At 51.7% G+C, this 26,715-nt stretch overlaps 1 protein-coding gene across 4 annotated transcripts; it reads right to left on the reverse strand.

Annotated features, from left to right (window-relative positions):
- LOC123635038 (complement C3-like) lies at positions 1-24,968 on the reverse strand. Of its 4 annotated transcripts, none has more exons than XM_045546811.1 (41): positions 24,835-24,968; positions 24,501-24,708; positions 23,860-24,034; positions 23,568-23,638; positions 23,352-23,440; positions 23,189-23,271; positions 22,851-22,938; positions 21,931-22,033; positions 21,711-21,831; positions 21,339-21,454; positions 20,560-20,700; positions 20,264-20,473; positions 19,827-20,036; positions 19,380-19,541; positions 18,984-19,113; positions 16,792-16,869; positions 15,689-15,886; positions 15,398-15,509; positions 15,006-15,091; positions 14,779-14,918; positions 14,171-14,377; positions 13,263-13,314; positions 13,038-13,124; positions 12,670-12,873; positions 11,507-11,582; positions 11,061-11,229; positions 10,056-10,151; positions 9,745-9,898; positions 8,481-8,653; positions 8,138-8,230; positions 6,792-6,851; positions 5,340-5,430; positions 3,861-3,906; positions 2,809-2,896; positions 2,426-2,512; positions 2,081-2,186; positions 1,537-1,626; positions 1,075-1,161; positions 899-988; positions 659-794; positions 1-228 (listed from the first exon to the last, which is right to left on the reverse strand). In XM_045546811.1, the coding sequence occupies exons 1-41, from the start codon at positions 24,903-24,905 to the stop codon at positions 96-98; spliced, it is 4,917 nt and encodes a 1,638-aa protein (XP_045402767.1). In that variant the 5' UTR covers positions 24,906-24,968; the 3' UTR covers positions 1-95. The 4 variants fall into 4 exon arrangements, 3 of the variants coding, with proteins under 3 accessions (XP_045402767.1, XP_045402757.1, XP_045402780.1); XM_045546801.1 differs by having other exon boundaries at positions 8,138-8,296; XM_045546824.1 differs by lacking the exons at positions 22,851-22,938; positions 23,189-23,271; positions 23,352-23,440; ... (2 more) ...; positions 24,501-24,708; positions 24,835-24,968 and having other exon boundaries at positions 8,138-8,296; positions 21,711-21,836; positions 21,931-21,996.
- Positions 24,969-26,715: the final 1,747 nt, after the last annotated feature.

A 26,715-nucleotide genomic window follows, 5' to 3' on the forward strand; every position in this document is an offset into this window, starting at 1 on the left:
TATGATATTTTTTTGTCCTCTTTATTTGGGGTTAAGCCAAGTGGCCCAGACCTGCTTGGAGACACCTCCCTGAGAGCAGCAGAGACCTCGGAGTCTCAGGACTCGCAGCCATGGGTGTGCATGTATTCAGAAAACTCCTCCAGCTGGTCCAGCAATTCCTTCTTGCTCATGTCTCTGTCTGATGGCCAATGCATGAGGAACGTCTCCTTGCCCAGGACGTAGGTGTAACTGTGGGCAGGAGACAGCAAGAAGGCTGAGGAGAGCCTCGTGCCCCTGAGGGCTGCTTGGGGAACCCCTTGCTTTGCCCCTCTGTCTGGCTTGATGTTCTTCCAGAGCCTTAGCCTGTAGTGTCCACTCCATAGGGCTCTCTCTGGTCTTCCAGCTCATACCGCTGGGAATTAGAAAACGCTCCCCTTCCTCTGACTCCTTACTGCCCTCTGTTGGAAACCTGAAGTAATGAATACCCACATCATCTGGGTGTGAATGGTAGTCCCTGGACTTGTGTAGTGCAGAACCTGAACCTCCATTCAGGGCGGCCCAGAATTCCCAGACCTCCTGATGATATAGGTCCAGCAGAAATTGTGGAATTGGGGCTGGGCTAGAGTAAGGAAGGAGGCCCAAGCCTGAGTCCCCAGGGCAGTAGGAGCCCTTCACATACTCAGATTTGACTCTCCACAGGTCTGATGTCTGGCCCATGATGAGGTATGATTCCTGTTCTTGCAAGCCCAGGGAATCATGGCAGGTGGCGTGGGAGACAAATTTCTTCGTGGTGAGGGGCACAGCAAGGTCCGTTCCTGGAGGAAACCCAGTGTGTGACAGTACATAGGTGTGGCCCTCCTCCACACTGGGACCCCCAGGGAAGGGCCCCAGGCCCCCTTCCCTGTCACCTCTGACATACCACTCTTGATGATGACTTGGAGTTGCATGTTGTAGTAGATGTAGGGGTTGGAGGCAGAGACCTCCACAGAGTCCAGCCTGACCTTGTACACTGGGCAAGAGTGAGGACAGGGGGAATCGCGTTGGTGTCTGGCCTGGAGGTGGGCCCAGCCTGCCCCTTGCAGGTCACACACTCACCGAAGTCCACGCCAGCCTCACAGGCCGCTGCCTGGAGATCCTCCTGCCTCAGCCGGCTGCTGCCCTTCCTCGGGGACAGGCACTGTTCTGGAGGGTCAGGCAGGTCGCTGCTCTGGCTGCACTGGGGGAGGGGCCTTCCTCCTGTCTGCCCCCCCATCTGTCCCCATGCCCCCGGCCCTCGGGCCTGTGGGTCTGACTGCCTTTCTGATCTGTAGGGCTCTCTGCCTCTCTGTCTCTCTTTTTGGTCGTTTTCGTGTCTATTTCTCCCATCTTAGTCTCTTTTGTGTTTCTCTCGGTGTCTGTGAATCCACCTCACTTGATCTTTGCCAGTGCCAGTGTTGTCTCTCTGTGTCTCCCTTTCTGTCTAAGCTCAGCCCAGATGGCAGCCAGGAGGAAGGGGAGGTGTGACGGGCTCCTGGACCCCCAGCCGGGCAGCGCCACGCCCTTGGGAGCACATCTCACCCTCTGCACATCTGCAGACGTCTTTGTGGCAGATCTTTCGCAGGGAAGATTGCTCTGTGGGCAGGTTGTAGAAAGCGCTGCACCTCCGGGCTGTGAGGGCGGGGCAATGCCCGAGGTTGGCTTGGGCCAGTGTTTGTCGGGGTTTTGGTACCTGCCTGGCCCCGCCCCTTGCAGTCCCCGCCCCCCGCAGTCCCTGGCCCCACCCCCAATAGTCTCCACCCTCGGCGGGCTCTCCTGGCCCTGCCCCCTCTGGCCCTGCCCAGCCACCTGCCTTGTCAGGCCCCGCCCCCGCGGAGGCCCCACCCCTCTTGTACCGCCCCAATCCTGGCAGGCCACGCCCAGCTCCCTTTTGGTTTTGCCCCATCTTGTTCCTGGCCCCACCCACTTAGGTCAACCCAGAAGGCCACGTCCCTTATGGCCACCCTTGCCCAGGCCCCTCTTGGCCACGCCCCGTCCCTCATTCCCTGGCTCCTGGTCCCTGTCCTCGGCAGGCCTCGTCCCCTCCCCCTCCCGGGATACCTCTTCACCCCAGCCCCCTGCTCACAAGGCTCGTAGTAGTCATAGACGGTGACCTGGGCGGCCTGTAGGAACTCCGCTTGCAGCATCCTGTGGACGCGGAAGCCCAGCACCGTGTCTTCCTCATGGGAGAGCTGGAGGGAGCGGAGTCTTGTCTGAGCTGGCCAGGGCCACTGCCCATGGGGCAATGACCTTGTGGCACTGACCACAAGGCCTGGCCATTGGCATTGGCCATGACCACTGACCATGTGGCCTTGACTACAGGCATCCCAGCCAGAGGAGCTGGCCTCAGGGGGCTTGGCTCTTTGCAAATACTGCCCAAGGGACTGACCAGGTTCTCCACCCTCTGGGCTACCCACAGAGCCCTTCTCACCTTCTCTAGGTAGAGGACAACTGTGCTGTCACTGGAGCTTGTCTTGGTCTCATACTGGAAGGCGTACATCTCCACGTCGCTCGTGAGCTGGGGCAGAGGGCCGTGACTGGGGGTTGGCACAGAGATTCTGAGGTCCCCCCAGCCCAGCCCCAGGAACTTCAGTCAGTGTGGAGTAACTCCCAGAGCTCCCAGCCTTTGTTCAATCAGCCCCACTATTGGGGAAACTGAGGTCCAGGCAGGGAAAAGATTTGGCTGAGACCATAGAGGGAGTCACCCAGCATGGGGCATCAGACCAGGGTCCTTGACCTGAGTAGACGCTGCCCTGCGCCCATGTGGGAGTTGTGGGATGTTGCTCAGCAGCGGGCAGGTAGGGTCTGCATTACCTGTTTGAGGTCATCCTGGTTGGGGTAGAAGCCGGTGAGCAGGGAGACCTCCATGATGGTCATTGTGGCCTCTCGGTTGCCCTGGAACCTGGGATTTCACAGCCCCGGTCTCTCTTCCCACTGTCCTCCTGCCTCTGCCCTCATGCTCCCCACTGCCATCATCTCTTGCCTGGACTAATGCACTATCCTCCTCCCAGGTCCCCCCACCTCTATCTGCCCCAACAACACAGAGCTTTAGCTAGCAGAAATCTGATGTCGCTTCCTTGTTTAAATTACCAAATGCCTTGTCCTAGGCTTTACAGCCTTGCACATCACCTCCTCCCACGCCAGTCTCCATTTGATCACTCTTAGCCTCATTCCCTCTCCTGCCACTGGACCTTTGCATATGCTGCTGTTCTCTCAGCCTGGAATCCTCACTTCTCTCTCTTCATCCTGAAACACTCTTTCATTGTTTGGATCTCAGCTGACACATCACTCCTTCTGGGAAGTCTGCGCTGACCCCCACACCGGATTATTCTCTGATTTGCTGCCCGTGACTCTGTGGACCTCCCCTTGGCCATTTTAAATCAGACATACCACTTTCTATTGGTTCTGGGGGATTATTTGGTTACTGTCTGTCTCCCCTGATAGGCTGTGACCTTCGCTAGGGCAGGGAGGGGTTGCCTTGCTCATAGCTGGATGGCTTCCCAGCTCCTAGAACAGAGCCTGGGACACAATAGGTGCTTAACACATGTTTGTATTTGGAGCAAACCTGGGCAAGAGAGATGGTGGGACAGGGTGGGGGCTGGGTTGTCTGGAGAAGATGAGGGGAGTTGTGGGGTTTGGAGCCAGCCTGGAGCATCTGAGTCATACAGCATGTTGCCAAAGTGGAGCATGTCATTTGGGGACATGCGGACATGGCAGGATGGGGGTCAGAAAGGAGGACAGGCATGCACAGGCAAGCTTGGCTGGTTCCCACCCTCCACTCAGTACACAGGGAGGGCTGCTAAGGAATCCGGATATCAGGGAATGGGACCCTCCTCCCACCCTGTCCAAGATCCTGGTGCCCTGACCTTGTTTCCATACGGAGCTGAAAGGTCTCCTCTCCCTTTTTATTTTCTGCAGAGAGAACACAGCAGGTTAGAGGCTGGGTAGCACAGGATTTAGGGCACAGCTCTGGAGCCAGCTTCCTGGCTTCAAATCCTGGCTCTGCTGTGTGACTTTGGGCCAGTTGCTTAACTTCTCTGTGCTTCAGTTCCCCAATCTGTAAATGGGGATCAGAGTAATCCCAACCTGACAGGGTTTTGGTGAGGATTAAATGAATTAATATAAGTAAAGCACTCAACATAGTGCCTGATCAGTGCTTTGTAACTGTCAGTTATGATGATGATGATGATGATGATGATGATGATGATGATGATGATGATGGTGATGAAGGAAGAGCACCCAAACCAAAGCCTTGGCTACTTTCAGTCCTTAAAATTCCTGGGACTAGTGAGGTTTGTTTCCCCCACTCGCACAGTGAGCTCCCAATAGGAGAGTCCTTTCTCCTTCTCCTTGGTGCCCCAGGCTGGGAATTGTAGAATCCCATCATTTCTGATAATTTCCACAGCACCCAATCTAGTCCGGCCCCCCCATCCTCTCTTGCAGACCTGTGCTGGGTCATGTCCCTCCTCTGCTCAGAACCTGCTATGGCTCCCACCTCAGGCAGAGCAAAAGCCAAAGTCCTTACTGTGGCCAACAGGTCCCTACACTGCCTTCCTCCCATCACCTCTCCAACCCTTTCTCCTAAAACTCTACCCCTTGCCCACACTGGCCTCCTAGCTGTTTTGTCAAACACAGTGAGCTCATTCCTGCCTCAGGGCATTTGCACCTGCTGTTCCATGTGCCTGGAATGCTCTTCCCTAAGATTCTTCTTTTCCTATTTTTTTTTTTTTTTTAGACAGGGTAGCTGAGACTACAGGCATGCACCACCACACCCAACTAATTTTTCTATTTTTTATAGAGATGGGATCTGGCTCTTGCTCAGGCTGGTCTCGAACTCCTGATCTCGAACACTCCCAGAGTGCTAGGAATACAGGAGTGAGCTATTGCACCTGGCCTCCCTCAGATTCTTCATGGCTCACTCTGTCCCTTCTTTCTCATCTCAGCTCAAATGCCACCTCCCCAGAGAGCTTTCCCTTGGTCTCTCTCAAGCCTGAATTCCCTTTTCCTACTTTATTTTGTATGGTACTTACCATCACCTGCTATTATGCTATTTATTTATTGGTTTATAATATAGATTTATTTATTGGGTTATGAATAAATAATAGTATGAATATAATATATTGTAATTTGTGTGTTATTATTATTATTTATGTCCTCCCACTAGAATGTAACTCCCAGGAGAAGAAGGAATACTTTCCTTTTCATGCCTATATTTCCAGGACCAAGAAATGATATGGCTAATTTCTTGTTAAATGATTAGATCAAGCAATACATGTGCTTAATGAATGATAGTCAAAATAAAATAGTAGAGAAGAAGGATTGGGTATCCCTGGGTCCAGTTTTACCTTCTGGGGTACTTTGAAGAGTCACATTTAGGTGGTACATGTTGCAGGTGTCCTCCCAGGACTCTGGGGACCTGTGGTACATGGTCAGGATCTGCCAGGGCAGGAGGGTGGTGTCACAGTCCATTCCCACCCACTTGCTTTCCTTCACACCCCAGTGGTTGACTGCCCAGCTCTCTGGCCATGTGGGGATTTCACTGCAAGATCCGCCCCCTTCAATTCATAGGTGCAGTGGCCAGAAGTCTCTAGAGTCTAGACCAGCTCTGTGTCATAGAAATTCCTGCAGCAATGCGAATGGTTTCTGTCTGCATTGTTCAATATGGCAGGCACTAGCCACATGTGGTTGGTTCAATTGAGAAACTGAATTTTGAATTTTCTTTAATTTTAACTCATTTAAATATAAATTTCACTGAGGGCCAGGCATCGTGGCTTATGCCCATAATCCCAGCATTTTGGGAGGCTGAGGCAGGAGGATTCCTTGAGACCAGGAGTTTGAGACCAGCCTGGGCAAAATAGCAAGATCCCATCTCTAAAAAAAAATTAAAAATTAGCCAAATATGGTGGTGCACACCTATAGTCACAACTACTTGGGAGGCTGAGATGGGAGGATCGCTTGAGCCCAGGAGTTCAAGACTGCAGTGAGATATCTTTGTGCCACTGCACTCCAGCCTGGGCAACAGAGCAAGACCCCATCTCAAAAAGAAAAAAATTCACTGAGGCTTAAAGAAGAATGTGATTTGCCCAAGATCACACAACAAAGTTATGTATTCGATGGTTACTCCATTGTCTGAAACAGGATAGCAGGCCCCCTTCTGGTGAGCAAAAGGGCTGCCTTCTTGGACCATAGGGCATAGGGCTGGAAGATATAATAGAGCCACTTGCTCAGAGTTTGGGGGAAGGGTGAAGTCACCCTCTGAGCCTTGGGAGGTATCCTAGAGGGAGACTCTTCCCTTGGGGAATCAAGGAAGGAGACACCCCCCGAGGGACTCAGCATGGGAGAAGCAGAGGGGTCCAGTGACCTCTGGCCTCTACTTTCCCTGACTCTTAATTTAGAACAACTGAAAAGCATTCTGAGCCTCCAGTCCGCCCCCCCCCCCCCCGTTGAATGAAGTCCATACCCTTACCAGCTTCCCAAGGTGGTTTTGAGGTGTCCTTAGTTTGTTTCCCAGTAAATAGTAGTGCTCCAAATTATAGCTAAAATTATCGCTAATTTTGATCATGTCTTGAGGTCTAGGACCTGCTCCTGCCCCCAGCTAAGGATCTCTGGAGTGGGTGCTGTGATCTGAATGTTTGTGTCCCCTGCAAATTCATATGTTGAAATCTGATCACTAATGTGATCCTGGACTTCCCAATCTCCAGAACTCTAGGAATAAATTTCTGTTGTTTACGCCACCCAGTTTATGGCATTTTGTTATAGCAGCTGAATGGGCTAAGGTAGTGGGATACCAGACCTACCGAAATGGTTCCTTTACCACTGCCACTGGCTTTGATCTCTAGATCATCGTTGGCCAAGAACTGGAGAGGAGAGAGAGAAGGATGTGGGGTTGGAGGAAGCAGCAAAGTGTGAGTCAGGAAGAAAGCACACACAGGTACTGGCGTCTTGATATTTCCCTAACTTGGGATCTAGTGATTCATCATCCATGTCTCCCCATGCAGATGGTTTTACTTTTCCTTCTTTATAGAGCATTTGTGGTGTCTACGCTGTCACAGGTCAACTAGGACTGCGAACTTGGGCTGTGTCCTCCTATGCATCTCTCTGGAATCTGTCTGCTTTGCAGCATCTCCCAAGTTCCCCACGTAGGGAGCCCCCACAAGACTGGCACCTTGTCACTGGCACTGGCACCACTTGTCACTGGCACCTCTGTATCTAGTCTTGTCTCCCTCATTACACTCTTTTCACATCATCTAGAGCAAAATTTTAAAAAATTCACCTCCATCACATCACCCTTGCTAAAACCCTATTGCCTAAAGCGTCAAGTCCTGAATTCTTGCCATGGCTCCCCAGCCCCCATTGCTGCTCCCTGACAGGCTACGTACCTTCTCTTGTGTTGTCCCTATGAACTATTCCTGTGCCTGGCTCAGGGTCTCCACTCTACGCTGTTACCTATATCCTGACCATTCTTCCCCTACCTCTGTTTTCTTCATCTCAACGACTCCTATTCCTCCAAGGATCTTCATTAAACATATGTGTGACCTTAGAGTAGTTATTTTTCATCTAGGTCTCTCCAATTCCCCATCTAGAAATCGAAGTCAGTAATAGCACCAACTTTATAGCACCATTGTGAGGAATAGTTTCATATAGGTAAGTATGGTGCCTGGCAGCCAGCTAACAAACATTACAGGGTGCCACATCTTATATATATCATAATTATATTCCCATTATGGATATTAATATGGTATAAGTGAGATAATGTCCCTCATTCCTTGCAGCCCCCTTCCTACTGAATTTTTTCTATACCACTTGTCACCCGTTAACACACTAGATATTCTACTTATTCACATCTCTTTATAGTCTATCTCCCCCACAAAACTATAAAATTCTATAGGGGCAGGATTTTTTTCTGTCTTACCTTTGGCTGTATTCCTGGTACCTAGGACAGTATCTGGTACACAGTAAGTGCTCACTAAAGATGTGCTAAATGACTGAAGCTTAAATGACATCCACCTCATGGACTAAAGTCATGGAGGTTATCTTTCTCCCCACGCCCAAATAATCTTTTCCTTTACAAGTATTTTTCTCTTTCCCTGTGCTACCCAATGCCACCTCTGCATGGACTCCTGTCTCCCTCTCAGTGCTGTACCTTTGCTGACCGCTGCAGGTAGGCACTGTTGTGGTCAATTAGCCACTCCACGTGCAAGGCTCTCTCGGGGACACTGATCTCGACGCGGAGATCCTGGTCGCCCTCGAAGGGGACAGCTTTACAGAAGTGGGTCAGGGCTTCGATGGCCACCACTGTGGTCTGGGTGTTGGGGTGTGTCAGGGGGTGGAGGGGTGGGGATCAGCACCACGGACAGAACCCCGGGAGCCAACCGGGAGGCGCGTCAGCACCACGGACAGCTCCTTCCGGTTGGGCGGGGCACGTCAGCACCTCGGCTAGCGCCCCCAGCACCCTTCTCCTGGGGCAGGGGGCAGAGGGGTGTCACCTGGGTGGACAAGAAGCCTCCTCCCAGCTCCCGCTTCTCCAGGAGCCACTTGGCGATGGCGTGCGTCTCATTGTACCGACCCAGGGTCAGCTTCTGCATCAGCGCATAGGCCGTCGCCTCAATGGTGTACAGGGAGCGCAGGTCCCACTCCTTCACCCGCCAGTGGCTTTTGTCTAGAAAGAGTGATGCCCGCCTGGTCACCCAGAGCTGGGCCCACCCACCTCAATCTACCTTCTCCTTGTGGCCCAATCTTTCTCATCTACCATTTAAGTCCTTTGTTGAGGGAACGTGTGATCATTGCGTTTTCAGAACCAACCTGTGAGACAGGACTCTAACTATTTAGAAATGGGGAAACTGAGGCTCAGAAAAGCTCCTCCAGGTCCCTCTAGTCCCACTGCAAGCAAGTGTTCCTCACCCCACTTCCTTTGATTCGGTGAGTAGAGAAGATGGGATATGGACCCTTGGGGATGAGATAAGACCCCTCTTAATAACCCACATTTTATGACCTCCTTCCCATCCTTGATCATGCCAAGAGCTCTTTCCCATGACAGGGTGTTTGCACGTGCTGTTCCCTGTGCTGGGAATGTCCGTGGTGTGCTTTTTTGAGCTGTTATCCCAGACCTCCAATCTACACTTCCCTCCTCTTGCCATCTCTCCCACTCTGCCTTGTATATTATCATGTCAGTGTTTATCTCAATTTGCATTTTTAATGTTTAGAGTCAGGGTCTCACTCTGTCCCCCAGGCTGGAGTGCAGTAAGTGGCACAATCATAGCTCACTGCAACCTTGAACTCCTGGGCTCAAGTGATCCTCCCGCCTCAGCCTCCCAAATAGTGGGACTTTCAGGTGTGTGTCATTAACACCCAGGTAATTTTTAATTTTTTTTTTTGTAGAGACAGAGTCTTGCTATGTTGCCCAGGTTGCTCTCAAACTCCTGGGCTCAAGCAATCCTCCCGCCTCAGCCTCCCAAAGTGCCGGGATTACAGGCATGAGCCACTGTGTCGGTCCTCAGTTTGCAATTATACATTGATTTGTTTGTGTTCCGTCTGTCTCCCCCAGAGATGGAGACACCCTTGAAAGCAGGGACCCTATCAGTCTTGCTCACCTTGGTCTTTCAGGGTCTGAGCTCAAGTGTTGGCACACAGTAAGTGCTCAGTAAACACTAAGTGATGAGTCACACATTGTTGCACTTGAGTTCATGCCCCTTTCCCCCACCCCGTGACTGTAGTTAACACACAGTTGGTTAAGAAGTGCCCCACACCCACCGAGGCTGGCAAAGCTGTCCAGGCGGTCATTGGCTCGAGGGCTGTTGGCGAGGGCCAGTGCATAGGAGACTATGGCTATGGCAAAGGTTGTCTGAATGTCAGGGAGTTTTCTCTCCAGGAACCCACGGGCTTGCTCGATGCTGGCAACCAATTTCTAGAGGGTAGGAGAGAGGAGGCCATAGAGAAGTGATCAGAGGAAAAGTCCTGGGAGTTAGAAGAGAGAAATCTAGAGGGACATGAGAGTTGGGGAGGTTCCTGGGTGCAGGGGCTAGAGCACCCTGCAGATCCTCCTCTTCTCTCTGGGGTCCTACCGGTACTTTCTGGCTGCACAACTCCTTTCCCTCATGTAGGGCAATCAGGACAAGAGCTGTGAGGGATATGTCCGCCTCGGAGCCTTGGTAGCCACCCTGTGGATGCAGAGACATACCCATGATGCCTCCTGCATCTTGGGGATGCCTTGCCCAGCATTCTTGCCTGACCTTGAGAATGTCGCAGATGCCCAGCTCTGGGCTAGGTGATGCTGGAGGCGGGATGAGGAGAGGGAGAAGGAGTGAGTTGGGGGTTTGCCTCTGTGAGGTCTGCCCTACTAATAAAAGCTAGCAGCCCCAGAGGCTAAGCTGTCTGTGCCGTCTCAGAGCATCCTGGCAGTAGCCCCATTTTACTGATGAGAAAACTGAGGGTCAGAGAGGTGAAGTGTCTTCATTGCTAGTAATTGGCCAACTCAGGCTCCAAAGTCCTCATTATCCACCCAGCTTTCACCCCTACTTTCTGTCTTGAGTTGAATAGTGTTCCCCCAAATTCATGTTCACCCAGAACCTCAGAATGTAACCTTTTTTGGAAATGAGGTCTTTTGCAGATGTAATTAGTTAAGTTAAGGAGAGGTCATACTGGGCCCTAAATCCAATGCCTCGTGTCCTTATAAGAAGGTCATGTGAAGATACCCAGAGGCAAAAAGGCCATGGGGAGATGGAGGCAGAGATTGGAGTGATTGACAGCTGAGTGAAGGAGTGGCAAGGATTGCTGACAACCATTAGAAGTTAGGAAGAGGTTAAATAAATAAATAAAAAGTTACTTTTCCATAAAGCCTTTGGAGGGAGCATGACCCTGCCAACGCCTTGATTTTGGACTTCTAGCCTCCAGAACTCTGGGAGAATAAGTGTCTGCTGTTTTAAGCCCCGCCCCCCATTGTGCCACTTTGTTACAGCAGCAACAGGTTACTAATACCCTCTCCACTACACCCAGCAGTGTCTTGTTCCCTCTTGGCATGCAGAGCCCTGGGTTTTGTTTGAATGGCCCAGGCAGGGGGCAGCAGGCACCTGCATGGATGTCATGACCACAGGGCCCTTCTCCAAGAAGTGCCCGTCCTCCGCCTGTGTCTGGGTGATGATCCAGTTGGCAATGGCACAGACAGACGCCAGGTCAAGCAGGCTGATTGTCATTGTAGAGTAGGCCAGAGAGAAGACCCGGAACACATAGCTCGTGAGCCTGTCAGGGTGGAGGAGAGAGAGAGAGTGACAGCTGGGATTGGCCGCCAAGGGGCCTCACTCTGGGGGAGTCCACACCATGTGTCACACTGCTCCAGGCTGACCCCCTCCCTGATTCACCACTCCCCAGGGCTGCCAGGCTGGAATGCCATCAAATATGTGCTCAACACCCAGAGACCCCAAAACCCTGCGGTGTGATGCTCTTGGGCCCTTGAGCCCCACGCTGGGCCCTCGGGCTTCTGGGGTGGTGATGGCAAGAGATACAGGGTTACCCTCACCAGGTGCTTCCTGGGCTCCCCTTGGAGGTGTGGTAGGTGCCGTCTGCGCTGCGGTGCGTCAGCAACCGGATGTAGCCTGGGGAAACAGAGCAGGGCTTGTAGGGAGAGTCTGTGTTTGGGCGTGGTCTGTGAAGGCAGGCTCAGTTATCAGGAACAATGTGGGGGGCACAGGATCTGGGGGTGACTCAGGGATGTGTCACACCTGGAGGTAACCTGGAGGAGGAGACCCACCGTCCAGGTGTATTAAGGAGGATCATGGCCCAGGTATGACTTTGGGGACCCAGATGTTTTTATCTGTCTGGGGGTAATTCAAGGAACTGCCACCTTGGGGACTCAGGGGAAGGGCATGCCTGGGAGTCTCTGCTTGAAGGGATCAGGAAAGGTGTCGTCCAGGTGTAACCTGGGAAAAGGAGCAACCTGAGGGTCCCTACATGAGATTTTTCTTGGGGGTTGTTTCTTGGATGCAAACCTGGGGTCTTTGTGTCCCCCAGGGGAGGTTACTTCTGGGTGTTACGTTGGACGGGTACCTCTTAAGTATATTCTGAGTGTTTCTACTTGGGTATTACCTAATGGTTCCCTGTTTGGGTGTGGCAATGGGGGTGACAATGTCTGGATGTTACCTGGGGCGTTATTGTTTGAGAGGACCTGGATGGGCAGTTTGGATTCTGAGTGTAATCTGGGAGAGGGCTCAGTGTTCAGATTAACGTGGGGGGTGTCTCTGGCTGTCTGGGTGTAGCGAGGGGGCGTCCATCTCTGGCTGTTACCTGGGGGGTTGGTTGTAACCTGGGGAGGTGTCATCATTTAGGTGTAACCAGGAGGCCACTCTCTGGGATTATTCTGGGATTTGCTGCTTGAGTGTTAGCTGAGGGTGTCCCTGAGGGGGTGTAACCTGGGACATTGTCTGGGTTTAATATCACCTGGGGGTTTCTGCTTGGGGGAAACCAGGGAGTCTGTTGTCAGATTGTAGCCTGGGGGAGGAGCCAGGGTAAAGGAGCAAGCTTGGGGTGGGCCACAGTTTTGGGGTCACCCGGGGGAACTGGTAGTCTGGGGGAGGAGTCAGACTTTGGGTGTTATTGTCTGGGGGCATCCCATGAGGACCTCCCCCAATTCTAGGGGTGCCCAGCCACCCTCCCGGAGAGCCCCAGGAGGGTCCCCACTCTCACCACTGACAATGTTCTTCATCACCTGTTCCCTGTGCTCCACCCCGACCTTGCCCCACTGGCCAGTGCTATCCAGATACTGGGTCAGGATGATCACCGACACCAGGGAGCTCAGCGTCTGCTCGGGACAGCCAGTGGGGACCCTCAGCAGCCGCTGTGTTTCTCTGGGTAACAGGCTACCCACGACCGTCTCACCCAGGATGTCACCTGCCAGATGGGTGAGTTGGGTCACACCTGGGACATGGCCTAAGCCACCACAGCTTCCTGATCACCCCACACGACCACCCGCAGCCCCCCTGCCCTTGTGCCCAGCAGACCCTGGAGGACCCAGCTCTGGCACTCCCCACCTCCCCATCCCCCACCCCCAGCACCTTGGACACTGATAAACACTTCTGCTGGCGTGTTGGGCACCTTGTTCAAAAAGTCCTGTCTTGGCACCCGCTCCACCTGGGTCTGACCTGAGCAGGCACAAACTTCTGTGACAAGTCGGCTCTGCAGCTGGGGAGGTCAGGGTGCACAGAGCCTGGGAGGGGCTTGGACTACCCCTCATTTCAGCCCCACCCTCCTCCCTAGCATGGCCCCAGGATCCCACAAACCTTGGGGGTCCAGGAGGATGCTGTGAGACATTAGCTGTATCTGACCCCCTGCCTGAGGGATGAGATGAAGATACAAGTTAAAAACACCATCACCACCACCACGAATAACAATAATAATAATGACAATAATAATGGCAGTAAAAGGAAGCATTGCTTAGCTGTTAAGAGCATGGAGTCTGGAGCCCAAATATCTGGGTTCAAATCCCAGCTCTTCTGCTTCCTAGTTGTGTGTCCTTGGGCAAATTACTTAACCTCTCTGTGCCTCAGTTTTCTCATCTGTAAAAGGGGGATAATAATAGTCCCTAACTCATATAGTTGTTCTGAGGGCCCAGTGAATTAATATTCTTTTTTTTTTTTTTTTTGAGAGATGAGGACTTGCTATGTTGCCCAGGCTGGACTCAGACTCCTGGGCTCAAGCCATCCTCCTGCCTCCCACATAGCTGGGACTACAGGTGTGAGCCACTGTGTCAGGCTGAGTTAATATTCTTAAAGTACTTATATCTTAAGTCTTGAACATGTGTTTGTCAAGTAAATAAGGTATTTTTGATGGGTCACACACTGGTTGTAGGTAATTATTCATGGGTATAATTATCTTCATCTTGCAAATGAGGAAAAGGAGGCTCAGAACAGAGAAGTTAAGTAAGTTTCCCAAGGTCACACGGCAGAGATAGGATTTGAACCCAGGCTTGACTCCAAAGCTTCAAAGTGGGGGCTTTGTGACTCCCCCCAAGTCAGTCCACTCACTGAACTTTTAAACCCATTTTCTGGCACCTCACTGCCATCTGGGAGGCCTGTTTGTGGATCCTGTGCCCCCCTGCCATGATGGTGACCCCATGGTGACACAGCCTGGGACCCAGGGGAAGTCCCACTGTCTGCATCAGCATCTAGAGGTTGGGAGTGCCCATTACCTGGACCAAGAGGGTCTTCTTCACATGGTCCTGGACCCCGTAGCCCACAGCCTTGACCTCCACGTCCACTTTGCCTATTTCCAGAGGCAGAAGCACAAAGGGCACCATCTTGGAGGAAGTTGGGGGCACGACCACCACCTGGCGGGATGGGGCTCCCGGCTTTGATGCACTGCACAGAGGCTCCTTGTAGGGGAACTCCACTCGGACCTAGCATGAGATTGGCAGGGAAAGTGTCCTGATGCATGGGGTGGTCCAGGACTCTAGGGTCACGGTCACTTCTCTGCCCCAGCCCTGAGATGCCTGAGTAGGTGACAGCACAGCCTAGTGATGGAGACAACAGACCCTGCCTGGGCCAGAGCCTCTTCTGCCACTTACATGCTGTGTGACCTCAGGTAAGCCCTTCAACCTCTCTGTGCCTCTAAACCAAGAACAATGGTAGTACCCATCTGATGGGGTTATTGTGAGGTTTAAATAACAAAATGCCTTAGAAGCTTTCCAAAAAGGCCACCACGCTACTGACCCACAGGAGTAATGCATATACTCCATTCCTTTTCATGTAACAAAGCTGGCAGACGTTTTGGTGGGGAGGGGAAGGCTTGGGGCTTCACCTTGACCTGGCGGTCCCTGAAATTGTACAACACGGCTTGGATCTGGACCTGCTCATTCCTGACCACGGAAGGGGGCAACTTAAGGTCCACAAAGAACGATTTCATCACTGTCAGCTCAAAGGGATCCGAGACACAGAGACCTGTGGCCAGAAGAACGCATTGGGTTTAAGCAGAGGCCAAGCAGGGGGCTGGGTAGGGTCACCATCACTGGGCTTGCTGGGGGTCACCTTGTCCGGTCTTGAGGCTGACCGCCACGAACTGCCACGTGGTGATGGAATCTGGCACGTTCACAGAGATGGAGTAGCGCGAGATGCTGTGGGAGTGAGGGGACGACACTCACTGAGTGTGCGCTGCCTGGACAGAGCCTCTAGGCTGGGGGTCACCCTCTGGGGGTCATGATCACTGTTGGGGGTCATAGGGTCACCCATTAGTGACATCATCACTGGAGGATTATCATTTTAGGGGACCCACTAAGATCTTTATCTCCATCAAGGGGGTTTCCTATCTCTGGGCTATCTTGAGGTTCAATGTCACTGCTGGGGTCACTGTTCGTGACCAGCATCTACTGATGATTGCCAGAGCTGGGGGCCCGATTCTGGCATGGGGGCTGTGCTCCTACCCCGATTCGCTTTGCGGCAGGGTAAACTTCCTCCAGAGCCAACTCTCGGGGAACAAGGTCCGGACAGGCATGTCATCAAGGAAGAGGTCATCAAAGTCTTCATCTTCATCCACTGCAGGGAGTGGATATGGGGCGGGGTGTCCTTTATGTCTCTTCTGCGGACCTCCAGACTCCTCAGTGGGGTCCTCCTTTCCATCCCCCCATGTCCCATATCACCCCTTAACCCATCTCATGACACTCTATGCCCCTCAGTGAAGACCCCCACCCTCTGTCTCCTGCTGTGGCCCTCACTTGTCCCCAGAATCAGCTGATCCTCCCGAGCCTCCCGGGTCAGGGTCTCAGACAGATGGCAGCAGTCCAGGAAAGCAGCCACACAGGCTGCACCATAGCGAACATGCCGGGACCTCTCTTCACACGACAGCCCCGCTGGGCTTTCCCGGAGCCCAGCCTCACAGCACTTTCGTTCCAGCTCTGTCTTGAACTTGTTCACTGTGGGGCCAGAGTTAGAGGGAGAGAGGAAGGGTTAGACAGGACCTGAGAAGCAAGGACCCATCGACCTTGATGACATGGACACCTTGCCTCAAGGTGCTGTGCCCAGCACTTTGCCTGTATCTTCTCCCTGAAGCTTCACATTGAATGCACATGGTGAGTTCCAATGAGGACGCTGAGCTACAGGAGGTGAATTCACTTTCCCGGAGTCACACAGCTCCCACGTCCCAAGAGCTTTAGTCCCAAAAGCTGGGACTAAAATCCATGCTGCTAATACCACCCAGTGCTGCCTCCCATCTTCCTCTGACTCCAGGCTCAGAGCTGCTTCTTCTGGTCAATATCCTGGCCTTTGGGATGACAGGTTTGTTAGAATTGCCCATTGGCACTCAGCACCATTTCTGCTTTTGTCTATATTCCATCTTGTACCGCAGAGGCTAGACATCTGAAAATGATATTTCCCAGACTCCCTTGCAGCTAGGCTTCTGGATGGGGTTAGCTGCAACCACTGAGATGCTCTTGTGTAAGATGTAGAAGGCAAAAGAGAAGCAGAAACCATTTTTTTCTCTGCAGCAGTGGTAGCTGATGGGTGGGCTCCAGTCTAGGTGTGTTTTTGTAATGGGCACAATTCTGTGTTTCATTATCAACCTAGCCTCATGAGATATATTGGCAGTAATTTTCTGAGCTTTTATGGATTACAACAACTGAGGGGTGATCTTCAGTCCCAGTAAGCAGCCTTCCAGGTTCCACTCCTATAATCCTTCTAATGATTTTGTGAACACAAAACTCCTGTTGTTAAACCCCTCCCTGCTTGAAATACCTAGGGTGGTTTGGGTTTCCTGTTCTAAGCCCTGATGGAGACAGTAGGTTGGGCAGCCAGGAGGGGTACATAGAACTTTAGCTCTGACCTGCATTCCTCTTTGTCTCCAGCCTCTTCAGAGAGCGGCGACGGCGGCTGGGAGGAGAGTCCTGGGGGCACTTCCAGTCTGGGGTCCAGAGGTAATAATGAGAGGTCAACAGTCAAGATTATTGTCAACATCGTTGATGATATTTACTGGGTGTTGACTGTATGCCCAGTGCTTTATATGCATCACTTCATTTCATCCCACTTAAAAGTGACTTCAACAAGTCACTTAACCTATCTGGCATTAATTTCCCCAGCTATGTAAAATGGGTGTAATCAGTTTTATTAATGACGACATGCATAGAAAAGTACTTATCACAGGATCCAGTGTGTAGCAATAGAAACTGTTGCTAATATTACAATTTGTCGCTGACATTCTCCCCCTCATCAGTGGCAATGAAACCTCCATCTTTTATATCACTCAAAATAAAGACTACAATTCCCAGCCTCCCTTGCACTTAGGTGGGGCCCTGTGACTGAGTTCTGGCCCATGAGATGTGAAAGAAGCGGGCTCCGCTTTTTTGGAGGGCAACTCGCAATTGTAGAGCTGGCAGCTTGAATTCGTTGATGATTCTGAATGACTCTTTAGGGAAAGAAGAGGAGCTGTGCTTCACTGCTGAGCATTGACAATATTTAGTTTTGCATCCTTTAATTAGCAGAGTTGTTAAACTGACTTCCCTTTTTGAACAGGGAGGGTTTGAATCTTTGGCACATGACTGGAGAAATTGGGATATATTTGACACTGTTTTTAAAACTACCCTTTAAATAGAAAAGTCTGCTATTCTAATATTAAAGACTTTTTGATTCATATGGGAATGGGTTACAAATTCAAATTTTCATGTCACTCCATGAGAGGTGACAGATTGCTCACTTGGCCTTATGCCCCCCAATTAATTCCAGAAGGGGCTGAATGTTGGTGGCTATGTTAAGAAAATATGGTCAGTGCCTGTGAAGTCGAAACAAGTCATGATGCTAAGATTGCTTAGCTTTTTTCCCCATTCACAAGTATAGTTGATTTTGCAAGTAATTAAATGACTAGTATAAAATATGCAGAAACATAAGGTAAATGTTGTTAAAGAGGGATGTGTTAGTTTCTTTTTTTGTCTAATGGAATTATCTGTAATTTGCCCAACCTGTCTAAACTAGTATATTAAACTAATGTTTATATGAATTAAAAAAGAAAGAAAGCCAGACATGGTGGCTCATGCCTATAATCTCAGCAACTTGGGAGGCCAAAGTGGGAGGATTTCTTGAGGCCAGGAGTTCAAGACCAGCCTGAGCAACATATTGAGTCCCCTATCTCTACAAAAATTTCAAAAAATGCTAGGAGTGGTGGCACGTGCTCTAGTCCTAGCTACTTGGGAGGCTGAGGTGGGGGGATCCCTTGAGCCCAGGAGCTTGAGGTTTCTGTGAGCTATGATCCTGCCACAGCACTCCAGCCCAGGTGACAGAGTGAGACCCTGTCTCAAAAAAGAGAAAGAAGTGTCCTCCCCTTCCCTCTTCCTTTCATCTTGCTGCCTGGCATGAGTCAGTGTGAAGTGCTATCTTGTAATATGGCATTGTAACAAGCTAGAAGGAGCCTGAATTCTCCGAGGATGACCTCTGGACTGTTTTTAAGTGAGAAATAAACTTCTACCTTGTTTAAGCTACAGCTACAGTTAATTTGTATCTCTGATACACATGGTAAAATCTATGTCTTTTTTTTTTTTTTTTTGAGACAGAGTCTTGCTCTGTCACCCAGGCTGGAGTACACTGGCATGATGATCCTAGCTTACTGCAGCCTCGAAATCCTGAGCTCAAGTGATCCTCCCACCTCAGCCTCAGAAGTAGCTGGGACTACAAGCGTGTGCCACCATGCCTGGAAAACTTTTTTTTGTCGAGATGGGGGGGGTCTTGCTATGTTGCCTAGGCTGGTCTCAAGCTCCTGGACTCAAGTGAACCTCCTGCCTTGGCCTCCCAAAGTGCTGAAATTACAGTCATGAGCTACTGTGCCCCAGCCAAAACCTATGTCTTAACCAACACACAGTAGTTACTTTTATTGTTATCCCTATTTTATGGATGAAGAAATTGAAAATCAGAAAAAGTGGCCCATAGTAAGTGGCAGGGTCTAGATTTTAGCCCATGTCTGTTTAGCACCAAAGCCCACTAAGCAGCACTGCCCCCATTCCTTCCCTTCTCCTGCCCCCCTGCCTGTACCTGAGCTTGCCAGAGTGTCTGTCCCTGTGCTGATTTTCAGGTCCAATCCAGCATCCTTGAACACAGCAAGTCTGTCTTTTCCACTGCCTGCTGTGCAGCCAATGTCATGTTCCTCTACTACATCCCAGACCTGGAGGTCAGGAGAGGAGCCTGAAATTGGGACATATCTGACCCCCTCCAGGGAAGGAGCAAAGATGTTCTGGAATTGCAGGTTCAAATAATGATTCTCACATCTTTTCACATTTGTTGGATCTTACCACCTTTTAGTTGCTACGCTGTGCACCATCTCCTTGAATCCTCACAACCATTGTTGTTGCCCATTTTATAGCTGAAAAAGCTGAGATTCCAGCTAGAATCTCCAGTCAACCTCTTGGCCCAAAGCCCGCATGCTCTCACCTTCTTCTGAGTGAGTTTGTGTTTGCTGCTCAAGACATAGACAGCCTTGTCCACAGCCACTAGCCCCACTGTGGCCTCTGCATCACCTGTCACCTTCAGATCCACTACACTTTGGGGCTCTAAAGACTGGAACAATCCATCATTCTTTAAGCCAACCTTCAGCTAAGCCAAGAAAAAGAGAGATATCAGGAAAAGGAAATCATAGGCCACCCAAGTCCACTTTCAGGTTTATGCTCCCTACTGGAAACATCTGGAAACTCCACTAGGCCAAGCCCAACTCCACACATTTATTTACTTGCATCCTCTTCATGCCCTGTGTTGAGCTCTTAAGGCCACATACTCTCCTTTTCCTTTCCCTCGCCCCCCAGACTGGGAACCCCTGAATTTGTACAGACCCTTTCTGGAGCTTTATGATGGTGGACCACAACTACAAGGAGTTTGGCTCACCGTCCCCATGCATCTGTCATTCACATCAATCCATATGGAATCAGCCACCAGCTCAGGGTCCTGGCTAACTCCCCTGGGCAGTAAATAAAAGGCCAGAATGCGGAAGGAGGGCAGCATTTCTGAAGTCACATCAATAATAGCTGACGTGTAGACACTCCCCAGGCTTTGTAATTGATGTTTGGCACTCACAATCTGGCCCTTACTCAAGACCTTGGAGACAAGGAAGGACAAAAAATGAAAAGAGTAGGGTCAGCCCTTCCCTAAAGCTGTCCCAGACAACAGTGGGGCCCATAGTGTCTTTGTTTCAGCCTCTTTGTCTGAGCCCACCCCAGATTGTTCCTATCTTCATGCCTTTTTTCATAGTTCCTCCAACCCAGCAATCCAAGATTGTTCAGGGAAAGAATTTCTTGAATCAGGCCCTGGTCCTATTTCCTCACCAGGATGGTGAAGTGAGTGATCTGGTCCTTTGCTGCAGGGTCTCGATGCCTTGTGTTGAGGCTCAGTTGGATGCTGCTGCCAACCTCTGTGCCCAATGTCTTTACCTCGATGTGCAGGAAGTTCCCTGACCCATTCTGAGTTGAGTAAGGCCAAGCTGTCATCCTGGCTGAAGCCTGTTCCTCTGGCCGGAGAGACTCCTCAGTTTCCACCTGGGGAGGGTGATGAGCAAGTAAACCTCAATCCTTCCAGCTCACAGAGCCCTAACCCCACCATACTTGCCCCAACAGGTTGGTACCAGGATGGGGAGTTGGTGTAGATCTCCATCTGTGTTGATAGTCAGAGTGGCCACTCCATCGGTTGAGGTGTACACTTTGTGGGTTTGGCAGCGGATGAGGACTCTGGAGGCTGGGGACCCATCAGGATTTGAGACGAAGACCTGGAATAGAATCTGAGGTGAGATGAATGACAGGCCTGGAGGTGGCCTGGTATGAGAGGTAGAACTGGGAATATGATCTGGATAAGACTGCCTTGTACAACTGTATGAGTGGTGCGTTGAACAACACCAGGGCACCATTCATATTAGAGATTTTATGAATGGCACCCCCTAGAGTTTTGCAGTGTACAACCATATGTGGCCACCCTGGGTGTTGGTGTGCTGACTGGGAGTGGGAATACTGGGAGTGGAGAGAGTAGGCGGAGACATGGAAAGCTTGTAGGAAACTTGGAGTAGGACTGGAGCCAAAGGATAGCTCTAGCTTTCCTAATGCCCATCCAAATTAATGTATGTAAAAACAGCATGCTTGCTGTGCAAATGTAACCTCAAGATAAACCCTCAAGCACCACCTGACTGTGGCCTCTAAGCCCCCCATAGAGAAATTCTGAAGCCATCACTGTGCTTTAGGGAGGACCTGGGTTAAGACTTGAGGGGACCTTTGGATTAGTTTGGGGAGCATGACGGGCTCAACTTTCAGATGAGTTGAGTGCAAGTAAGTTCAGTTTTGGTTTTTGTCTCCTGGGTGGTCTGTTTGGGGAGGGAGCCCTGAGTCCCTGGATGGAGTGAGCCCAGAATCTGACCTGAAAGTGGAAAGGCATTCCTGGCTTGAAATACTGGGGTGTCCTGATGAACTTGATGTTGTATGGGCTCTGGACAATCTTCACCCCTGAAGTCTCAGTCTGGACCATTTCACCCCCTGCAGAGACAGGGGGACCATAGAGTCTGCCAATGGGGGTCAATTTCCTGGGCGGGTGGTGGGATTGGTATGGGAGCCTTGTCTAGGGAAAGGCAATAACATCATTCCAGCTTCTTTCAGCCCTTTTGGTGTTTTCCCGTTCTCTGATGAGGAAACTGAGGCTAAGAGATAGCCTGAGATCACATGGCAAGAGTGTCTGGGCTGGGAAATAACACCGTGTTCTGGCTTCAGCCGTGGGCCTGGGTGAGGGTGGCACCTGAGGAGAACATGGTGACATTGACAAATATTGAGGCTCCGATGAAGTCCTCTTGTGGGCCTTGGAATGCAGCCATCAGTGTGTCCTTCTGGAGGGAGACGTGGCCCAGGCCTGCAGAGACCTGTTCTTAGGGCAAAAAAAATGAAGAGGATATGGCTTTTTGGGAAATGATAGAGGGTGGAGTGTAGGAGAGGTGGAGGAGGGGCCAGGATTCAGTCACCTCCACCCTTTGTAGGGAGCTTTGGATAGGGATCCGGCGGGAATCCAACTTCACCCCGAAGATGGCCAGAGCATGTCCATCCACTGGCTTGTTGAATATATACCTAGGGGACAGAGGGCCATTCTGCTGGCTCTGAAGCACCCACACAACTCATGTGGCTGCAGAGACAGCTGTGCAACTTTGGGAAGGGCAGAGGTGGCCTTTGGGAACCTAAACAACTTCATGGCTGCCCCACACAACCCTGAGAAGTGACAGATATGCCCCATAAAGCCTTGATGGGTTGCAGATGTGGTCTGTGTAACCTTACAAGATGGTAGAGGTAGCCTTACAGCCATGTGGAGCCATGTAGAAGTCTGGACAACCCATGAGGTGGCAGGTGGCCTGCACAGCCTCACCAGGAAGATTAGGTGACCTGTATAGCATGTTAGAGCAGTGGGAATGATCTGTATAATGTCCAGAAGTGGCAGACATGGCCTGTGCAACCTCAGGTGGTCAGCACAGCCTTATGACCTTATAGGGCTGCAGAGAGGGTCTGTAAAGGTCGTAAGACAGCAAATGTGGCATTTGCCACCTCACAGAGCTGCATCCTCATGATGGCAAAGGAAGCCCGTACCACCTCGTGGACTTTCAGAGGTGGCCAGTGAAGTGGCCGATGAGATGAGACAAGGTACAACTTCATTAGGTAGACAAGGTAGCCTGTACAATCTCATAGACTTGAAAGACGGTCTATATGACCTCACAGGTGGCAGAGTGTGGTCTGTATGACCTTATGGGACAATGTAGGTGGCCTAGAATGTCTCGTGGGTGGCAGAAGAGTGTCTCTGCTACCCTAAGTGTTATAGAGGTGGCCCACTTCTCTCTGCCTATTCAGTTTCTTTGTGCCCCAGTCCTCCGGCAAGGCTGGGGATAAGGGAGCTCACCGGGCTTGGATGTCAACGCCCAGAGCCTTGTCGTTGAGGTAGAAGAAAGTCTTGTTGGGAATCAGCTGGACCTCAAAAGATGGCAGGACTGGGTGGGACAAAAGCAATGGGCACCTTCAGCATCGCACTGTGCCTCTTGTCCCCTCCCTGCCCTGCTCCTTCCCCGGTGATTCTGGCAACCCCCAAGGGCTGGAACATGTGGTCTTGCCGACAAGCATCTACCTAGCCCAGGCCCTGGGACACAGCAGTTGCGCCATCAGCCCCTGCCTCCCCGCTTCTACCCCCATCCCTGTTCCTCTCGAGTCCCATCTTGCTCTTTCAGCCCACTGGCGTCTCACCATACTCCTTCACGTCGAAGGTGGCCTTGAACCTCTGTTTGGGGGCACTTGGGTAACTGGCTTCGATGCTCCATGTACCAAAACTGAGGCACACAAAGTTAGGAGAGATGGCGACAGAGCACGACAGCCTCCCGCACCCTCCCGCGGGCTCCCAGCAGGGCACCTGACGAGCTCTGGGAGGTCGAAGGAGTTAGTGAAGAAGCCCTCCCTGGCCAGCAGCAACTGGCTGATCACGGTGACACCCTCCGGGTTCTGTGGGGACAGGGGTGGGGCTGGTGACTGCCCTCTGGGAGGGCCCTGGCAGTCCATGCACCGAGGCCATCAACACAGCATATAACCCTGGAGTCTGGGATCCACCCCCCTGCATTGGCAGAGCCACCTTGATGTCCAGAGTGAATGTCCTTGTCACAGGATCCATCTTGTGGTTCACAGTGAACACCCGGTACTGAACTAGGGGGAAGATTGAGACGGGGACTGAGGGAGGACTGAATATTGGATAGAGGAAGGAAGGGAGAGAGTTTGGAGAGGGAGGTGGTGGCCTTTAAGATCTGGGGCACAGGGAGCTCTTGGGAGATGGGGAGGATTTTAAGGGATGGGAACATATTGAACATCGGAGGAGTCTAGGGGTGAGAGTCAACGCCTGCCCCAGGCCAAGTGCCTGGGGGCTGTACCCAAGTGCTCAGGGGTGTAGATGGGCTTGTCGGTCTGGATGAAGATGTAGCCAACGTGGGGAGCCACCAGCACCATCTTCTCCATGTATGAGGGATCCGAAGTGGGTGCCCACGCTACCCGGATGACGATATACTGTTGCCCCAGTTGTGGGGGCTTTATCAGGCTCTCAGGAACCTGGGGAGAGAGACCCACACTCCTTAGGCTCTGCAGATGTCTCCCACCCTGGGGACAAATCCTTGGGCCAGATATTGGGAGGAGCAATTGAGTGAGGGCCTTCTGGCTCTGCCTTTGGGAACAAGGTCACCATGTGCAGCTGTGCAGGTTGCTCACTGCACAAGGGCACCCAGCCAAGGGAAGGATGGAACCCAGTCCATGCTCAGCTTCCCAAGCTACCAGCAGAGGGCACCTTTTATAGTTCACACAGAGGCATCATATGGGCTAGCAGAGGGTTTCTGAGGCCCAGGCTTGGGGGACTTTGACTTCTAAATGGACAGGACATGAGAGGAAGAGTAAGTACATGCAGGCCCTGAATCTACTCCCTGGGAACAGTGTCCCTCGTGGGAAGGCCCCTCAGAGTCTGCCCCTCTCTATTGCTGACCCTTCCTCAGTGGCTGGCCACCCATCCTGGCCTGTCACCCACCGTCACAGGTGTCTGGTCCATAAAGTTGTTTCCTGGCGAGAGAACAAGACGACTCCGAGCCACCAGTGTCTTCCTCATGGGGAAGTCCCACACCGTGAGGTTCACCTCAAGCGCCCCCGTGAGGGGCTGCCCGGAGTCCGAGTGGGCCTGGATGTGGATGTTCTCGGGGCTGCCGACCCTCAGGACTCGGGGGGTCACCAGGATGTACCTGCCAGTAGACAAACACAGGGGCAGGGAGGGACTCAGGAAAGTGACACAGAGCAGATGGGGTCACAAAAAAGGGAATCATGCAGACGTCCGACGTGCAGGAAGCCGGCGAGTCCCCTAGACTCACAGAGGATCAGCGTGGGTCAGGGGCTTCCGCAGGAGAAGCAGAAGCAGCCCCAGGGGCCAGCTCACGTCCATGGCGGGCGGGAAGGTGCTTTGGAGCCACAGGCTGCAGATGTCTGTCCCCTTGCCTGCCCCGGCCCTGGCCTGTTTGCCTTGGCTGGTCCTGACTGGGTTAATATCTAAACAGCCGTGGGAGGCGGGGTGGAATTCCCATAAGCCCAATGGGGGTGCTGGGCAGGAGGAGGTTACTCTTCAATTCTCAGCTAAGCTTCCAAGAGGGGCTGGGAACAGTTGCACTAGAAGTGCACCAGCTCCTTCCTTGGGGGCCAGAGTGGTTGGGGGGTTTCCATTGATATGAGCCATGGGAGGGGGGTGTCACCCTCAAGCCTTCCCCTCTGCCAGCAAGGAGCTCTGTGCACCCGGGGCACTGAACTCAGTGCCCGGTTGGGATTGGCTGGTAGGGGCAGGAGGAAACTTCTTCCTACCCTAGCCTGGATGTATTATCTCCACCTCTGCCTTGTGAAATCGGCCAAACAGGGTAGCTGCTCAAACAGGGGCAGTGTAGGCATTTGGTTCCCCCTTCCAGCCCTAGGCACGAGCAGCCTTACGGTATTTGGTGTCCGGGCCCAGGACCCACCTTCTGGGAAGTTCACGGTCAAAGTCCTCTGGCTGGACTTCCAGTCTTTCTGCGCCCCGGCAGGCACTGCCTGGTTTTCTCCTCCCTTGCAGGAGACAATGACACATGGTAAATTGCAACCCTTGTCCATTGTTCTTAAGTCATGCAAGGCTCTCTGGGCTCCTTTTCCAGAAGGCAAATTATACATATTAAACCAGGGAAGAAAACACATCATGCTTGAAGCATTCCTGGAAAAAGGCTTTCTCTGTCTCCAAATAATTGTCACTGTTTAATGGGCCTATTAAAGAGGATGTTGTGGTGTCTGCCTCTACCAAGCAGTTGGGCTTGCAGATAACTCTGTCTCAATCTTCCTCTTATACTGAGGGCAATCCCGCCAGCCTGGCCCCAGATCCTGCCGCCCCCCAAATGATGATATACATTTATCCAACAAAGATTTGTTAAGCCTGGCCCTACTTAGCATTCTTGGGGACACAGAAATGAACACAACAGACAAAAATCTCTGCCCGTGTGGAGTAGACATTTACTGCAAACTTACTTATGAAGGGCCTAAGGTACACTTTCTCCTTAAACCTCACAATTTCCTGTTTTTTTTTTTTAAGGCTGGGTCTCACTCCATTGCCCAGGCTAGAGTGCAGTGGTGTTATCATAGCTCACTGCAACCTCAAACTCCTGGGCTCAAGTGATCCTCCTGCCTCAGCCTCCCGAGTAGCTGGGACTACAGGCGCGTGTTACCAGGCCCGGCTAATTTTTCTATTTTTTGAAGAGATGGGGTCTCACTATGTTGTCCAGGCTGGTCTTGAACTCCTGACCTCAAGTGATCTTCCCACCTCGGCCTCCTAGAGTGCTATGATTACAGGCGCGAGCCACTGCACCTGGACCAGATTCCATCTTTGAAGAGAGCTGAAACCAAGTGTGTTTGACGCAAAGGGGGCAGGTGGAATCAAGTATTTATTCCTCAGGCATTTCTTGAGCACCTACTATGTGCCAGACACTGTTCCATGCATGCACGGAAGTCTTGCAGCCATGCCGCAGTAAGAATTAGCACCCATTGTACAGATGAGGAAACTGAGGCCCCAAGAGTTTGAGCAACGTGTGCCACATTAAGCAGCTGGATAGCAGTGAGGCTCCAGGCAATGGCTGAAATTGATGTCTTATAAAGCAAAGAACTAACAGAATCGAATGAAGACCTGGCTCAGGGAAGCATGGCAGACCTAATTTGGAAGGCTCTAGTATGTTGGTGGCCTAGAC

Source organism: Lemur catta, chromosome 1 (genome assembly GCF_020740605.2).
Source record: "Lemur catta isolate mLemCat1 chromosome 1, mLemCat1.pri, whole genome shotgun sequence".
Classification (NCBI taxonomy): Eukaryota; Metazoa; Chordata; class Mammalia; order Primates; family Lemuridae; genus Lemur; species Lemur catta.

Excerpts from the sequence above, each read along its gene's own strand:
- LOC123635038 (XM_045546801.1), bottom strand. The coding sequence starts at position 24,905 with ATGGACGTGAGCTGGCCCCTGGGGCTGCTTCTGCTTCTCCTGCGGAAG. Across the intron at positions 20,474-20,559 it reads TACACCAACTCCCCATCCTG|GTGGAAACTGAGGAGTCTCT; the intron begins GTACCAACCTGT and ends CACCCTCCCCAG. Across the intron at positions 8,297-8,480 it reads GAGGCTTCTTGTCCACCCAG|ACCACAGTGGTGGCCATCGA; the intron begins GTGACACCCCTC and ends CCCAACACCCAG.